Raw genomic sequence first — 18,648 nt, forward strand, 5'->3', positions numbered from 1 at the left:
ATTTTTTGGCTTATTAACCATTTCTGGCTGTGGCCATTCCCCCTCCCCTTTGTCTGGAAGGGAAAATGTGTATCAAATGTCCCAGATAATGTCACTGGGATGCTCTCCTCTSTCATTCTCTCCACAAAAAGGAGAAAAAACTGGAAACCTGAATCTCTGTTTGCCACCAGGATGTTTGTATGAGTCTTCTCTGGAATGGGGCAGTAGGAGTGAAGCTGACTTAATTTTTACTGATCAAGTGATAAAGACAGGTTCCTGTTGTACTSCCTYGATGATGCCGAAGCCCAATTACCAAGTGATGCCAGCCTTCTCAGAAGTTATTTCATTATCCCCAGAAAATGGATTATATTTAAGCTATTTTTCTGTAGGATATATTGATAGGAASAATTTGAGCATTCAAAGATTTTTGAGATCAAGCAATGTGAAGGAAGAGCACTCACCTGCTGAGTTTCCCATTAAAGCWTACTCAGCAATAAGCTTTTCCCCTTATTATTAGGAAAAGTATATGGAGTTTTAATCTATAATGAGAGCTATTAATGAATTTTATGAGGCAAATGACCTGGTAAAAACAAATTTTAAACCATTGTGTAAAAATGAGACCRTTTAAGAACATTCCCTTGAATCTTACAATCAGGTTGAAACTTGTAGAAGTGAATAGGGTAAGTGAGAGCAAAAACAATCTGAAGTCTAGTCTTTCAGCACTGAAAATAAGAAACTTACTACACTCTCTTTCTTTCTGAGCTATATAGACATTTCTCTGTATTGTCATAATACATATTTTTATAAACAAAACAACTTGCTAACTTTCTTTTGTTTCTTTCCTGTGGGTTTTGGTTGTTGCTTTATGTTGAGTAGACTAATGGAAAAAATATGTTCAATAAAAAATGTGATAGATATTTCATATAAAAAACATCTGGACTGCAAAATATTATCTATCTCCAGCACAAGGAGAAAAAAAAGAAAGTTGTCAGTAACTGGGATCCAGACCACGAAGGCAGTAACTACCAATTAAATTCAATGTGTATTAAGTGCCTWAACAAGAATTTTAGTTGTGACCCTAATCATTATAATTTCTAAATTGATGATAACTCTTTCCCACAGCCATTCAAGAAAAGCACTTTAAGAAGCAAGCTGGCCAAACGATAAAAGAAGACAATATATCTAACAAGACTGCTGTACAAGAAGGTGGACTTCTACTAGAAGTGAGTGAAAAAAATGCTGTAATTCTGGCTGTAATTTACTCAGTTCGATTATATCCTTGGGCTGATGATTTGTGGCCACTTTGAACAAACAGTCTTGGTGTGAGTCCTTCAAGAGCCACACTCGTGAGCGCTTCTTGCCAGAGCAAGACTGGCAGTTGTGATAATTGCACCTTGCACCCTTGTTTGCATCCTTGAAATTACCCATGAACTCCAGCAGGCCAGTTCACAGTTCTTTTTCACTTATTTTACTGTTTACATGTTTTCATGTTTATTTTACTTGGCCCACATTTTGAGGATGTCAACATAAGCTTTCCTGGTTTCTGATCTGAGCTGAGAATATTCTAGGATATTTTAGTTTATGCTACTTCCTCAATTCTGTGCTCTGCACACACATTGTGTGAGCAAAAGTTACCCCTTCTAGGTATTTTTATCCCCTTTAGGCTGGCTGTGTATTGGCAGAGCAGCACAAAGGGGCCATGCTGTTACTGAGAATTGGATCCATTAATCTGAGGGAAGAATTAATGTTGCTGTGAACTACTGAACCAGCTAGAGCATAGCGGTCCATCCCAGATACATCTGCATTTCAGACACATGATGTAATAATGCCTTTTATACAYTGAGGTCCTTGGAAATTCCTATGTGATTAAGATTACGTATGCACAGTTGTTTTGGATAGGTTAATATTCTTTGTATAAAAATTGTGTTTTAATGACAGCCCYGAGATGGATGTAAATGTAAATTAAATAGTAGCCTCCAGCAAGTTATTGCTGAATACTATTAAATTAAAACACATTTTGTCATGAGATCCAAGTTATCCAAGTCTGTGGAATGAAAACTGGCACTCTGCTTTCCTTCCTCTTAATACTTTAGAAGATTTAATTTTGGATTTCAAAGCAGGTAACACARAGACATCTGATTAGTTAGTGCTAGTGCCAAAACAAGAAGTTTGGCTATCAGGTGTTACTCTGCAGTCATTCCCATTCTCAATGAGTAGGTAATACAGGGATAAGTATGGTGAGTACATAAATTTTAACTGAGGTTCTCCTCTATTCAGTCTGTTTTGTTGTGTTTGTTACGTGCCCACRAGTTATAATCATGAAGGATCTTCAAACAGTAGACTGTCTGCTATGAGTRCATGGAGAGGACACCARCAGAGGACACMATTTGGGGCAGGYTGGCAGAGACTGGCATTGCTAAAARTGCTCTGMTTGGTKCAGRGCATGCAGGAGTCACATTCCCTCTGAGTACAGGGTAGATATTTTATCCAGGGTCATACTTAATGTGGATCATTAACTGGATGATTAAGTGCATGTTAATATGAATGTACTTGCCAGGCTTCATTTATGAGCATGGCTGACCTAGAATAGGAGGGTGAGTTTTCCTTAGGGCTTGTCGGGAATGTTCTCTGAGGACTCAGTTTGGCTCGGATCCTCATTCAGTGGTTATGGCACATGAAGAAAAGTGGGTTTTTATGTTGTTCAACCAAATTCACCATGTTGGTTATTAGGAACTGTGGGATTTTAACTAAAGATCACATTTCTGATTCCTTCCAAGAAGAAGTGAGCCGTGGTTGCTGTTCTTTTTATATTTGGCTTGTGAATCTGACCAYTTTATTTGCCCTCAAAAGATATTTTTCAGCTGTCGAAAGCCACTTTYCATGTCATAACAACACCTTGCACTGTGCAACCTCTCCTAGATGCTTTATATAACAAACCAGAATAATCTGAATCACCAAAATTAGTGTGAATAATACTGCTCCTGAGYGCAATGTTAATGGAAAATCAAGAATAATTGCTTTTATTTTTTTCCTAGTGGGTACAGTCACTCTGCTTTATGTATAGATAGAAATATGGTATAAAAAGAACTTAACTACTGGCAAATCATGTATCTGTGACTCTTGAGTCTTGGAACAATGCGGTATTTCCCCTTTCAGCTTGAAAGAAAACAATGGAATCAGGCTGTCTTCAAAATATGTTTAAAATGTTGGKTTTTTTTTTWTTTCTAAAGGCCTCTGCCACAACATGTGTTTTTTATTTAAGATTTTATGGAGATTTTTTACAGCTACAATCAAATAGCTTTCATCAGCAATAACAGAATAAACAATGATACCAGTTTATCAAAGACTTTTTAGTGGAGCACAGCAGGTATCTAAATAAATAATTTCTTTTGCTGCTTTRAGATCATTTCTTCTGGATAAGAGAGCCTTTTCTTGCCATCTTTGTTTCCCTTTGAAGGGAAGACCGTCAAAGCTCTAAGAACCAAAGTCTAATTTTATTATGGGTTAGTTTTTTTTTTTAATATGCCCCATTCTCACAATCTTTACTATCCTTGGAGACTTCAGATTCCAACAGTTGGACTGCAGTAATGATTTTTAACTTTGCACTTTCAAAACATTTTCCAAGACAGGTGGTTTTGCAACCCTTGTGCCACATGCCTTCCAGCAGAAAAGGGCCTCATCCAGTTTCTGAAGCCTATTACTGAATACTTAAGGAACACTGGGCCAAACCCATAACCAGAAAAAGGGGAAAATAAGTCGTATTGGCAGTCAAGAAATCCAGATAGAGTTTATGGGGTGATGGGGTGGAGAAACAATAAAATGGTGACTTGGAAAAATAATGAATCACKAGTGGGTATCTAGGCAATAGCCTTGATTGCAATATTCGTCTCATGGCTGTTTGCCACCTCCTGCTCTTCCCYCAGCTATGCTGTACTCGTAATCCCAACTCCAGACTCAGAGTCTACACTGTGGTGCAGGTAATTGCCCATCCCCAATGGCTGTGTGACTGTCCTGTGTTGTGCTGTTCATGGATCAGCAGAAGGATTAAATGCCTGTTGTTAATAGGGTGGCCCTATATGGAGTTGGTTTCTTAATGAGGTGCAATCAGGCATCACCCCATCATCGCCTCCAACTCTGCTTCTTGAGTAATCAGCACTTCTACACTAAGCAGTGCCCTGCTAAAATTGYCACTTGGGCTTTATTGACCACTTCATACTTGCTCCTGCAGCTTTTCTGCTTGCTATGGAAGAATAATTGATGTTCAGGTTTCTGTCTCAACCTTTGCTGCTAAGGAGGTGCCTTGATGSGCTTTCTTTTCTTCTTCATTATTTYTGTTGGTCTTCTATTATCCTCTTGTAGGCTCAGGCATAGGATTTATGGCACCTCTGCCTCCAGATGTACTGGACATCATTCTTTTCAGGTGTGAAAATAGTGTTTTATACCTGCAATGTCACAAAAATTATAAAGAAATAAATACGAACAATGCAGGTAGCTCCCAAACAGATGCTAGTGGAGTAAGAGTGCCTGGTTCTACCACGCTCCCTTCTCACTGATGAATTTTGATGAAGGCCAGACTTGGCCTTTTTTGTCATTTCCACACTCACTGAYAGCTCAGACTCTTTTCAGAGAAGATCCGTGTTGCTTTTTCAGGATGCTCCAAGCCATGCTTTTGTACAGTTCAGAGTCAGATTTTCATGAGTTTTCTACTCTTAAGGCTTCAGGGCACAAGAATCACATTTCTGTGGTTTTGTCTCATGTTTTTCTTTAWGGCTGCATTGAAGATGCCAGTCATAAGACTRTCCTGATATCTSTTATTCAGTGACAGTGTACRTTCTGTTCAATATCTTTATCAATGACCTGGAAAAGGGGATCAAGGGCACCCTTGGTCATTTGGACATGACATGAAGTTGGATGGGAGTGTTGGCCTGCTTGAGGACAGGAAAGTTCAAGAGGGATCTGGAGAGGCTTACTACTTACTTRAATTTTTAGAGAAAGGTTCTCAGGTGCCTGGTATCTTAAATATCCTAAAATAGCAGTCATATGATCCTTTACTTAAAAAAGAAATAAATTATTAACTTCTTCAAAACCATTAAAGTTAGGTTTGATGGTGCAACCCTTGGAATTYTCCATTGATACTAGCAATTTCTGCTTCATTACATTGGCTATCYAATCATATAAAGCTGGATTTTTCAAACTGGGCTTCCATGCTTTCTCGGKATACTTTTGTTCTGCCACRGAGCAGATGAATTTTRMTGATTTGAGTTGTAAGTAACAAGAYCAGTGAGGCAATTCAGGTTATTTAGCTACTGAATCAGCAGTGATTGTGCTTGGAAATGACTTCTGGTACAAAGATACAGCACAATCAGGTGTAGGCTCTGCATAGCACAGAACARGCACTTTATTACCCAGACAGGTCCTTTACAGATTATTTCTTAATTCCACATCACACATTGGGAAATGCTGGGTTTTACTTGGTACTCCCACTGAAGTCAATGAGGTCTTTTTTCAACAGATTTAATACCAAACAGAGCCCAAGTCTTCTTAATCAAAACCAATAAAAGTCAGAATTTTTATGCAAGCAAACAATTCAGGATTTGACACAATGCAGGTTTGAAGCACATTATTGAACATTATGTTGCTACCTTAGAAATGGATGCAAATAATAAGCTTTCTGGGAGCCGCTTTGAAGAGAGAGGTGAATGTGCACATTTTTGGCACCAAAATGTGGCCTCTACTAACAGCATGAGCTAGAGTTCAAGTTTCATTCCAAGGGAGTTGGAAAATGATACATTRGAAAACATCCTATTGGTGCTGTTCTTCACTCTGCATAAGGAAATAACATAGGAAACCCTTTTCCCACTTGGTTTCCTGTCATTTTTTTAAACTTGTTAGTGTAATTCCACTTCCTCCTTCCAAACTGATTTATGCAATCAGTTCTTGATAAAACTGTGCTCTTGAAAAAAGTACTCCTGTTTGAATTTSAGCCTGAGAGCAAGAGATTTTCCTCTTCCTGTTATTTTTTTAATTTAAACTTGAAAAGGCAAATTGCAAGTCCAACAAAGTGCATGGTGTTTATATGGAACTAAGACCAAGGTACAAACTTTAGAAATCAAAAACTGGTAGAAAGAGTCATTTTGGTTTATTCTSGTCTGGAATTCCTTTTCAGCTTCCAACGGTGCTGACACTGTCCTGGCACAGTGCTTCTAAAGTAAAGCTTGTTAGATGATGATACAATGCTTCATTTTCTTGATCTACTGGTCCAAAATGGGACCATCAAAATAGGAAATTCTCATAAAAGKCTCATAGTCTTAGTGGGATTTTTTCTTCAGTTAATACTACTTTTAGAAGTTACCCAAACAACCCTTTTGCTTTCCTTTGTTTTCAAACATGAACCTTCTCCCAGTAATTTAGATGACATGATTTAAGAWGACATTAGTCACTTGGGATGACTTACAGAGAATTTATCCTTGAAAAAAAAAGCCATAAATGGGGTTAGGAGCACCATTTTATCACATGCGTACATTCACTTTTTTCTTGCCAGGCGTAGGCAAAATACAAAGGAACTCTTCAGAGGCCCTGGTCCCTTTTTTTGTTTCTTTTCAAATAGGCATATTTCTAAAATCCAGACKTGAAATTTGGCATGGCCACAGCTCTGTGCAAAAAACATCCTTTCTGTTGCCCTTTAAACAAATAACTAATGTTCTCGCTTATTCCTTTATTCGTTTTTTTTTTTCTTCTTCTCTAACAAATCTGGATGGAAAAGCCATGACCGCTAAATTCCGTTTGGTCTCTCCTCCAGTCCTTAATGCTACTGTTACGTCTGCAACAATCACGATGCTGCCACAGCGCTGAGGTTTCTGAAACACAGGAGGTGCCACTATCCAACTTGACAGGGGGACAGAGAAAAAAAAAATCATATTATTCTCTCCCCTCAGATTTTCAGCCTAACTACGAGACAAGCGATAAAAGACGGATTTTGGTGGGCAAAAYTGTGTGGAAATAATGAGCAAAATGGTAACCACAATTGCCAGCACACATAGTGTYTTAGAAGCTTGACTTTTGCCAGGACTTTTGCAAGAGTTTTATGGAGGGATTTGAAGAGGAAAAATAGGTACTTCTGTAGAGGGTTATTTGGAGCCTTTTTAGCAAAAGGGAAAATACCAGAAACTGCTTGGTTTCAGATCTTGTATATGGGTGACATATTGGGCTGATACGAGTTAGTGTTTAGTTTCTCCAACAAGAAATTACAGATTATAATTGAGAGGGGAGCAAGCTGGGAGGGGATTGGAAATTCAGGACAAGCAGCTCATGTTTAGTGTGACAGAGCAGGGGGAGCGGGCAGCTGGCTCAGGTGTGTGGTGAGGAGAAAGTTATCCTCTGGTCTGTGCTGGTATCAGGAAAAGGGTCTTCCATCTGTCAGGAGAGAGGCAAATCTGCTGCTGTACAAGGAGAGTTAGCTGAGAAATTTTAGTTGTACCAGTGAAGAGGGCAGCTGCCCATCCACAGTGGTAAGGTGAAGAATCAGTAAGTTTTGGGCACAGACCAGACAGATGCAGATCTGAATTTCAGGCCGCTGTTGCTGTCTCCAGACTGTTCATCACAGCCAACTCCACCCGAGCTCACTTTTCACAGCCGCTTCCTCTGTTTCTGCTCAGGCTATTTCGGTGCCTCTTGGAGATAGTCCAGTGGCCACATAACTTCCTCCTCAACAAAACATATTCTCCCGTTTCAGCTGTTAGGTTTTTTCCCTCTCACTGACTTCAGAGCTTATCCTTGACAGCTATTTCCACCAGTCCATAGGTTTGGTATCTATATCTGAGCCCTGCCTTGTATAGATGCACCAGRACTCAGTCTGCTGCTAGAACTGACTTCTTGCATTCAAGCAAAAAAGGCATTCATAACACACTGTTCATTTCACACCAATTTCTGCATTTGCTATTGAGGAAGTGTTTTTGAAGATGGCTAAGTCATGTATTGCAAAAAAAAAAAATAAAACAAACCAAAAAACAAAACAAAACAAAACAAAACATAGAAGAAATAGAAATGCACTTTAAATAATTGCAATCCTACATTGTTTAACTTGTCTTCAACTGGTTGAAGTGAAATTATAAATGAGCAGCCTAAACTGTATTCACAGATGACACTTCCTTTCAGTATATTCCTCATTCTCAATTCAGAAAATTTCATGAGCTGCAGCCTTGCTGCCTTCTCACTAAGMTGAAGTGATGAGCAAGAAAGCAGGTCCTAGCTAGACTGTGTCGAKTCTTGAGAAATTTTGCAAATTTGCAGTGGTTTTGTTCTGGAAGTTTCAAAAGAAAAACTTAGATATTTTACTAGAAATATTGAGTACATTCCACTTTTACTTTTTGCCTACCTTAGTTAATAAAACCGAAATGCTCAAACCAAAGCAGGGGCTTGCAGAAGAGACTTGGGGAAAGATTCATTTAGTCTATAATGCAGCTCAAGGTCTGCAGTCATTGATGCTGGTTAGAGGCATTACCTCTAACTTTCTATTCCTACCCCTCTCCAGATGATCCACTGTCATCCACTTGGTATCTAGATTGGAGAAAGCATAAGAGAATTACAGGATACAAAACATGCATAAGTTGATAACCAGCAGAGAGAAAGAGAAGTTGACAACCCTAAGAGTGAAAGAGTTCCCAGAGTCAATTTCAAGAATGCCACACTCCCTGAAAATACTAYTGACCTGAATTGGTGTTTAAAAAGGCTGGTTTAGCATATATTATCAAACAGAATGTGAAATTGTAAAACAGATTGTTTTGCTCTTCTCCCCACCCCCTGAAATGGTTTCATRTTAGAAAATGGGATATATAGTGCTAAATACGCAGAAAAATAGTGCTCTGAAATGAGGATATAACATTCTGTTTGCAGTATATAGGCTGCAACGTTGTCTCTTTTAGGTTTTAATTCCGTACAGAAAGAGATGTCTGCCATTCATCCTCATTAACAGTTTGAAGTACAAATAAAAGTCAGCTGTGGATGGAATATTATGACGGCTTCCTCTCTTCAGGACTCAATGCACTTACATGTAAATAACACTGAAAAAAAAAATCCAGACATTTGGTGGTTACATATGTTTAATTGTCCAACATGTTGGATAAATATTACTTGAGACTCTTTTCAGTAACTTATTTCTGTGAAAGATAATGCCTAATCTTACTACATTTGTTACTGCAAAGTCTACCTAACTGAATTTGTTATTACAAGTGCAGAGTAGTGAGCAATTAATGCTTCGTTTTGAGTCTTCTCCAATGGAATTAATCAGGCTTGCATTTTCTATATTGAAATTGTTGAAGAGAAGACTGAAAGGCTCAGAGCAGCTGCAGAATTCAGAAAGGACGAAGAGCTGAACTTGCACTGAAGATATGATATTGCCCCAGCTTTGCTTCCATCTGTGAATGCAACATCTGCTTTTGAGGAAGTGAAATGAGAAACTGCATAAATCAATATAAGGATGGTTTCTATTTCCAAGTGTAGTCCAGGGCATAGTATTTGTGAAAAAGCATTGACAGGAGGGTTCCATTACTAGTAGACCACAGTTTTAAATTCGACATCATGATTAATGAGGAGGCTAAAGGATAAGATAAAATGATTATGTTGTAATTTAGTATCCTTTGAAGAAAATTGCTAAAGTAAATAACACGTTGCTCATCCAAGTACTCACTAGCTATCTAACAAGCATCATACCTATAGCTGTGTCTTAATAAATAAAATGTGCTTTCCCCCAACTATTTTGGAATTAATGATTTCAATATTCTTATTTTAAGTAATCCCCAGTCCATTAACCTCAGGTAGCATTCATGTTCTTGCTTCCCATATGRAATTCTAAATGGCAATGCAAAGAAAAGAATTATGAAAATTTTACAGTTAGACATGAAAAAATCCACCAAACCTTGCCATCAACAGAGAACAATTTTGGTGATAATATTTTGTCCTAAACAAGCATACCATATAACAAATTTGTACTGAGGCATTTGGTGTTACTCATGCATTCACTTTTGTAACAGAACCTTCCCTAACCTGTCTTTAACCTGACATCAGACCCTACTGATGTCTTTAGCCATCAGTATTGCTCCTCTCTGGAAGCGTGGTCTGTATTCTCTTTTCCAGTGCTTCGTACTTGTGGAAAAAATGGGATTTAATTGGGATGCATCTGTTTCTCGTATGCACCACATCAACTTTCTACATATACAAAGTGAACCGATGCCTCAGTCCTTGGTTCTCAGTCCCATCTTGGGCAGAGCAGTTGGTTTTGAGGCGCCAGGCTCATCGGGGACCAGAGTTCATGCATATGGTGACAAAGAGAGGCCCTATCCCGAGGACTTGACACAGACTAAGCAAGCTTTGTTACAAAAGCTTAGCTTGGAAGGAACGTATCATGGAAGAAAAACCATTTACAATTTTGCATCATGCATTCAAAACAACTTCAAAGGCAAAGTTGTTCTTGGTTGTGTCCAATTCTTATTACATATCAAGCATATAAAAAACATCACCATGGTTTAAAATGTGTTTACATGTGTGCACACATTGCAATCTCACCCTCCAGGGAACTACTATGTTTTCTTGAAAGTTTATAGCTCACAATTACCGGAGCCCAATGACTTACATTTTCCTAACTGATTTCCAGGAGGCCAGTTTTGTCTGCTGCCTCTTGACAAGCCACAGTGTTCCAGCTCCCTTGTTAGRCTGAAGACACGTATATAAACAAGCATCTCCAAGGTTTCCTTAATTCCTTCGTGGAAGTGACGGGATATTGAAAAATGCAATAATGAGAAATTTCACCAGCTGAATGATTCACAATCATTGTGCCTTTCAGATGGCACAGCTGTTCCCTCTGACAGTAAATGGGAGGGCCAGGGCTCAAATCTGTCTGGCATTGTGAATGATCTTTGAAAATGTTGATCTTGGTAGTGCAGCACTAGATGCTGAATTTCCATAGTGAAAGAAGCCTGAAGTGATATCCTGGGTCAAGGGTAAAGGCAGGAACATGAACTTTGTTTTATCTGGGGTGACAGGAGAAGTGAAAATGGGCATAATGGTCATACRTACATATTCCTTTGTATTTGTATTTCTGCTGTCTGTGAAAATCGGTTTATCAGATTGAGCACTTTGTCTCTGAAAGGCTTCCTATATAACTCCAGGTCTGTAGACTCCAACTAGTACTTCCTTCCTGGCTCGAATGATGGAAATTTGTCTTCTGTTTCATTTCTTTTGCCTGAAATTTAATCCATACACGCAAACCCTTGATCAAAACTGAATGCTAAAACAATTCTGCCACTCTTCTTTGCACGAAATAGTGCTTACTCACAGAAATATTCCTTTTGAAGTTGCTTTGTAGATACCAGAGAAACACATAAGAGTCCAGAGGGCTAAGAGATACTCCACTTGTTGAGCAAAGGCCATATTCTGATGTCACCAGATATGGCATTTCTGAATAGCCTTTTATGCTGGCTTTCACTTCAGGGTTCTGTAAGAGTTAATTTTTTTTTCTTTTTTCTTTTTTTTTCCTCTTTTTTTTTTTGTTTATAAAGAAAACTTCAGGGATTCAGAGGGATTTTTGAGAAGGGCAATTATGAGTCCTAAAAACACCAGTAGAAAGAAATACTGATTCACTAAACAATGCAGTTTAAGACAGAAGACACAATTAACTGTCTGCATTTTCCTCCTAATATTCATAAGACAAGAACGAGTATATAATTTCCAGAGTTTTTAAATAGCTACTTATTTAGATCACCAGAAAATGGCCCCATCCCACATAGGATGCAAAAACCCAGTGATCCACTATTAAATGAACTGTTCCAGATAAACTGCGAGCCAACTGACCCTGGAAATTTAGTACCCAAGTTGCGTGACTCGAAAATCTGTTCAAAGCAAGGCATGGCTGCAGGCCTTGACTGTTGTACTYCAGTAGTCATAGTAACATGGTCTCTGGAGACCTAATGCTAGTGAATTTTCCTTTATTTCAAGGAAGAGTAATAAGAGAAATGTGCATTGGAACTTGTTCTCTCTCTCTTTTTTTTTCCTCCTCCTTATTTTTACTATGCCATGACCTTGACCAAAATATCTTTGAAGTATTTTCTGGCTGATTTTCTGCTATGAGACCAGGAAAAAAATCAGGATATATAAAGGATCTTGCCAAAGGAAGTCCTATCTTCCTCAAAATATTTGCCTTCATTCCCAAAGAGAATCTCTTGACTAATAAAGTTTGAAAAACTTCTTAATGGAAGGAACTGATAACTTTCATCTCACAGCTACTGCAGGCACCAGAATAATATCGTATTTTCTTTGAACTGACAGATTAATTGTTTTTTTGTTTCGGTAGCAGGTGCAGCTTTTCGTGAGTGCATAATTGGAAGTACATGTTTTTTCAAAAGAACACAGGCCCCTATCTGGTGCCAAGCCTTTTTTTTTTTTTTTCTCTTTTTCATTTGGGAAAAAAGTCCCACATGATTTCATTTTTTAAGTACAATGTAGAAAACTCATGTAAGTGTTTTAAAAAAGCCAAATACAAACAAACAAATGTTCACAATACATACTTAAGTCTGTCTCACATGTTTCAGCTATTATCCTGGATTAGAAATTCCATCTGTCATTGAATCCATATGGTTTACCAAATGGCAGTTGAAAACCATGTATTTTTTGCAGATCTGAAGTTAGTTGTTTTTTGTTGTAAAAGTTTTAAGGTCCATATTAATACTTCTSTGTGTGTGTTTGTTTCTTTGTGTGCATGTGATGATCTGTGCACGTGTAAGAATATGCAATATTGTAAAAAAWTTTGGGATGCAGGTGGACTTCACCGATTGAAACACACTTGTTGTACACAAAGCAAATACCATCAGCACTGAATTGTGAAGTTTGGTTATTTCATCCTCTAAATGCAAGAGCCCTGATTAGGCTTTCCATTATTTCCACTGAGAGGATTAAAGTGAAGTGAGGAGACCTGCCTTTACTTCTCTGTGCTGTCCCCTCCGTGYTTGGGAGCAAGAGAGAGCTATTGCTGAGAGTTTTATTTCAGTGACTGAGAATGTTTAAAAATCGTAAGTGGAGCCATATACTTCATTGTCCTGTTTAATGTGAGACCTGGTAACTTAGAACAAAAAAGCTGGGGACAGTTTTCGCTCGTTCTTGTTACTGAAGCTGTCTCTCTCTCCCACTCAGTCTCACAAGTCATTAGGCTTCTGGCCAGAAAAATGAAAAAAATCTCTATGCAGTGCTACTGTAACTCCATTTCAGTATGGAGTTGTATTTGGTACCTGAGAGATTTATCTGAGAGGTTTGWAAAGGTATTTCCTTACTAATTTGAATCACCATTACGCACTCGGGGTGAGAAATGTGCTAGCAAACACCTCCTCCTTATTAACACCTGTGGTAAGTAGACAAGGAAAGTATAAATSCCAGCCCAGCTCTGACTCTATTCAGTCTTCTGGGCTACAGATGTCTGTTTTCACACTGAAATAAGGTTTAGAGTAATACTGAGAAAGCAGTGCAATTTGTAGGCGTAGATGAGATTCACTCGTATAAAGTTTTACTTGATATAGAGCTTGTCTTTTTCTAATGTGGTTAAAGCAGCAGGTTTTCCAGTTGAAATGAAGTTTAGAGACATGGAATTTGTGTTAATCCTCAGCTGAGTCATGTGGCTCCATAAAAGTTGTTTTTTGCACCAAAGTGGGTTTTGCTTTCCCTTTTTGCAGRGCTAAACCTCTAATGCAGTTGGGGTCATGAAACAAGTAATGTTTATTTTAGAGACCTAAACTCAGGAGAGGACACCAGCATTTTGAGAACAAGCCAAAAACAAAGGAGGGAAACTTTGTAACTCTCTTCATTTACATACAYGCCTCAAATCCATATTTGTTTCAGGCTTAGCCTAAACACATGGCTCCTTGAACTTTTCCTCCACTTSTTTCCTCTTCCTCCATCCCACCTCCTTTTCAATACCTCCTCCAACCTCACAGATGTAGTTGCCAGTACACTGATCTGAACCCTTGGAAATGCACATGGTCCCATTTCCCTTTCCAATTTTTAAAAACTACTGCACCTATTCCAGCCTAACTCTAACTCTGTGAAAGAAAAACATGTGTGATGAAAAACCTTCTTGCTTTCTACTGTGGGGGATCAATTCTTCCATTTTAAAGGTAGTGACTAGTCTCTCATGTACATGTATAGGCCTAAAGAGTATGTATGAATATGTTGAAGAAGACTAATTTTTGAATAGAGGAATTTATTTCTTGATTCGTAACAGCAATCCCTGGCAAGGGCAGATGTTCCTACAGGGGCTGAAAATCTCCAGCTTGCCTGCAGGACAATGGAGGGTACATTTTAAGGATGTTCAGCATGATAGCGTGTGAAATTCTTAGATAATATTCAGATCTTATGGTCAYTGTTTAAGCTTTTCCAGATAGGGCTTGGTGCATTCGTTTAAGAACTTTTTTAAAAATTAAGTAAATTTCTTTCATTTTTTAATGTTCTTAATTTCTACCTGGTCCARTTTCATGGGCAGGACTTGAGGTCTTTCAGAATATGCATGGTAAGAGCYACAGACAAAAAGGAGCTCCCCTAAGTGTCCTACAATTATCTTCATAAACTTTAGTCTATCCAAATTAAAAGGCCTGCCAGGTACTCAAAAGGGAATAAAATTCCTAACATCACATCACYGATGGTTTCATTGCTGTGAAGACAAGTCCAAAGAGACAAGATRCCAAAAATGGTTTCTTGCCTGCATTTGACATTGGAAATGTACATGACAGACACCATCTATGGAGGTTCCTCTTAGTGCAGTGAAAGACACAGATGTGAAGCTGCAGAAATTTTGACATACCATCTTCAGGTTGGTGAGGTGCTGGGACAAATTTGGGCATTATTTAGAGCAGGAAATAGCACCAGTTGATCAAGTCCTTGTGTTTGAAGCGTTGACAAGGATAAGTAGCATTCAACACAAGCCCAGCTAGGCAGAGATGACRCTTATTCTGCAAAGGATCCGTACCGTGGAGCTGACCTGCAACAAAACAAGATTTGCCACTGCCTGTTCTTAGCACTGACTTATKGTCAGAGCTGACTGGATTGAATCACACCACAGCCATTGCAGGCTTACCATTTCTCAAGTCATCGTTCCACAGGTTCTTCAAGGCACAGAGCCCCTAGCCAAGCGTGGGCCCACAGGGCCACGTTTCCAAAGGTGCTCCACATTTATGATGGGGGCCAAACCTTCTGAGGAGGTCAGTCTATTGTGCACTGAACTCTTGAAATTCTGCCCACCATTGTCACAGTGGGAACAGCCTTCAAGCAGTCTTGGAAATCTGGTCTTTATTTAGGAACCAAAAAGAGAACCAAGCTCACAAAAATATGTCAGTGTATCTGGTTACTGAGCAATTGAAAAYCTGTCCTCGCTGTGCTTCAGGATTAACTCAGGATTAATAGGCACATCAGTAAATTGAGAGTAAGGTGAARCAAGGATAATAACAATATAGCAGTGTTTCAGCAACAGCTATTTGAACTGTAATCTCAAAGACCTTAAAAGCAWCACATGAGAGGATCTAAACTACCTTGGAATGCAAGCCTGCTGGAGTAMAGATATGTTACCAAACCTATATCAAGGGAAGAGAGGCAAAATTAGTCAGTCTATATGCATCATGATCTTAATCTTTACATCACGTATTTAATTTAATCCTTACTTTTATTTTTGGATTTCTCTGGTTGCTTTCCTTGCATCACCAAGTGCATGAGAATTCATTTAGCTATTTTCTAGATTAAACATTGTTCTATACCAATGAAGTATTTATTGGCTACTTTTTATATTTATTGCACTTAAGCAATTATACTGCGTATGCATTTTTATAGAAGCTTAAGAAAACCACCATGCMGTAAAATGCAGATCCAATTAAAGTCATAGCTGCAACAGCACAGGTATTTAATTTTATCATTGGATATTATTATATTATTATATTTATTAATGCATATATATTGAAAGCAATTATTGTGGAATGTGGAGTTTTAAATTAAAAGGAAAAAGAAAGTTAACACTCTCTATTAAACTTTTAATTCTGTAAATTAATGAGCAAATATAATTATGCAGATAATTAAGCAGACAATAAACTGGTAATGTTTATACAGTAATGATAGTTACACTGTAATTAAATACCTCAACTTTTTTAAAAAAGGAAAGAAAGCATGTTCCAGGTTGTTATTCATTTTTCATGGTAGGAAAAAGACTTTCTGCAAAAAATTAGTGTCCAACTTTTTGCTGAGTGATCTTTTTCAGATTTAGAATATTCTTTAAATTATTACATTTATATCCATTTTRTTCTCTATCTTTTAACCTTTTCAATTATTTTATTTTCCTTTTTCAGTCACTGAATGGTTTTGCCTTGGTGGTGAGTGCAGATGGAATGATATTCTATGCATCATCAACAATTGTGGACTATCTAGGGTTTCATCAGGTAAATACACCGAGAAACATTTAGAATACCTAGTCAATGTCATTCTAGTCAATGTGTTGACTTTCTTGTCACCACTTCTGCTAACTTTTTCTTTTAAATGCAGTGTTGTGTGTTGCTACCTTATCCACCTTATCCACCTTATCCACCTTATCCACCTTATCCACCTTATCCACCTTATCCACCTTCTGCTGATTAGACATACACTATTATTGAAACAAGGTTATTTTACTATGCCATTTCAGATGAATTTTTTTTTGGTGAATCTGACAGGTGTAATTTTTTCACCAAATTTTTGGTGAAAATTYGTCTTGTAATTACCTTTTGTAAAGCTTGTGTTAGCAGAAACATTATCCATTATAAAACTAAGATTTACTCGAAGTTTCTTTTCAATCTCAGTATTAGATGTTGCTTTTCTAGGCTAAATAAATTCTAGGTGTAATAAATATATTCAAAAGTCACAGAACAACGGAACCATGTAATTGGAAAGGACCCCTGGAGGTCMTGTTGTCCAACCTCTGCTCAAAACACATCGAACTAGCGTAAGTTGAAGCRAGACTCATCTAGTCAGGCTTTGAGTTTCTATGACCCCTTTGGAAGATGTGTTCCAGTGTTTAGCCACCACAATTGCAATTTTTTCTCTTATTAAATCCAGTTTCTCATGTTGCCACYTGTGTCTGTTGCTTCTTGCCCTCTCACTTTGTTCTTCTGAGTAGTGTCAGGCTTCGTCTTCTCTTCCCCGATCATTTGGTTGATGCAGACAGCAGCATGTTCTTCCTGAGGTTTTCCCTTCTGAAGGCTGAACAAACCCTGTTCTTCTCTCCTGGATGGGCTGCAGCTCTTTTAAGTGTCTTGGTAGCACTCTCCTGGGTTCATTTTGATGTGTGAATCTCTTTCTTTCCATGGGGTACCCAAAATTAAGAGAAAATTTGTCTTTGCTGAACTTCCTAAGGTTCCTGTCAGCCTAGTTTTACAGCCAACCAAGGAGCTTGCCCTCCCCAGCTGGTGCCCTCTGCAAACCCGCTGAGCATCCATTCTATCCCACGATTCCTTAGTCAAGAAATTCAACAGGGTTTGTCCAGGCATAAATCCCTGGGGGATGCTACTCATTGTCAGTTGCCATTTGTGTGTTTTCATTACTCACATTTGCATACATACAAAAGAGTTAAGAATAGAAAGAATCCTCTTGGGATGTGAAAGGAAAAAGCAGATGTTGCAAAGTAGGYGCCTCTGAAAGAACTTTCCTCAATCAAGCTGCTCTGATGGTATCCTACACCTGCCATTATTTTAAGCAAAATATCAACGTAAAGGTAAGTGGCTGCACCCCTACAATTACTAATTAAACATTCCTTGTTGTAATTTTTTCAGACGGATGTAATGCACCAAAACATATATGATTACATTCACGTGGATGATCGCCAGGATTTCTGTAGACAGCTGCACTGGGCCATGAATCCTCCCCAGATGTTGTCTGGACAGCAACTACAGTCAGAAACAGGTGGGATTGTGCATGTTGATTGGAAACWTAGGCACCGCTGCACAGAGGTACAATTGCACTCTGCCTATGCCCGTGTCAGTACTGTGTCAATTCAGATTTTTCACTGGAAAGACGCATAGTGGCCATTTATTTATGTTATTGTCTTAGAGGTGACATTTCTTCCTGATCCTGGGCATTTATAAGGTAGAGTGTGCCACTGGTGCTACAAAGTAGTTTCCTTCATTTTTCTCTGACTAATGTGCCTACACATATTCTTACACACACAGAATGAGCAGCATCAGCTGTTCATGCCACCAGCCTTTGGCAGCAACAGATCAGGACATCAATAATCCTCTCATTGAGGCCAAACWTTGCTGTGCAGAACCACAGTGGTAGCATCACTTTCTGCCATTTGTTTTGCCAGGAAAAATTCAGTAGATAGGAGCCTTCTGAAGAACAAGTAGGTTTAGCAATGCACTTTTTCCTCTGAGGCTGCACTTCCCTAGGATGGGAGCAGGATGCCTGTGCTGAAGGTTTCTCCTAATGAGGTGTTAAGATGAAACCACAACTACAGAATGTATAGCCAGGTTGAAATTGTTAACCCTGTACAGAATTATTGATCCCCGCAAAAAAAATATGTATTTCACCATAAGGTGAGGAAGTAATTGAAGAAATAAACTGGGAAGTATAGCCACAAGATGAGTGGGGAGAAATCACAAGGAACCCTTCAGCAACCTTTAT

The 18,648-nt window shown here is 38.5% G+C and overlaps 1 protein-coding gene across 1 annotated transcript in view; it reads left to right on the top strand.

The window, feature by feature from the left end:
* AHRR (aryl hydrocarbon receptor repressor) overlaps window positions 1–18,648 on the top strand; it is a 64,995-nt gene that overhangs the window by 35,840 nt on the left and 10,507 nt on the right. The window contains exons 3-5 of the mRNA XM_057368357.1: window positions 1,102–1,202; window positions 16,344–16,433; window positions 17,799–17,928. Of these exons, the coding sequence (XP_057224340.1) occupies window positions 1,102–1,202; window positions 16,344–16,433; window positions 17,799–17,928 (321 nt within the window). The remainder of the gene's footprint in view (window positions 1–1,101; window positions 1,203–16,343; window positions 16,434–17,798; window positions 17,929–18,648) is intronic.

This window comes from Malurus melanocephalus, unplaced genomic scaffold, assembly GCF_030028575.1.
Source record: "Malurus melanocephalus ecotype Western Australia unplaced genomic scaffold, MMel_1.1 scaffold_90, whole genome shotgun sequence".
Classification (NCBI taxonomy): Eukaryota; Metazoa; Chordata; class Aves; order Passeriformes; family Maluridae; genus Malurus; species Malurus melanocephalus.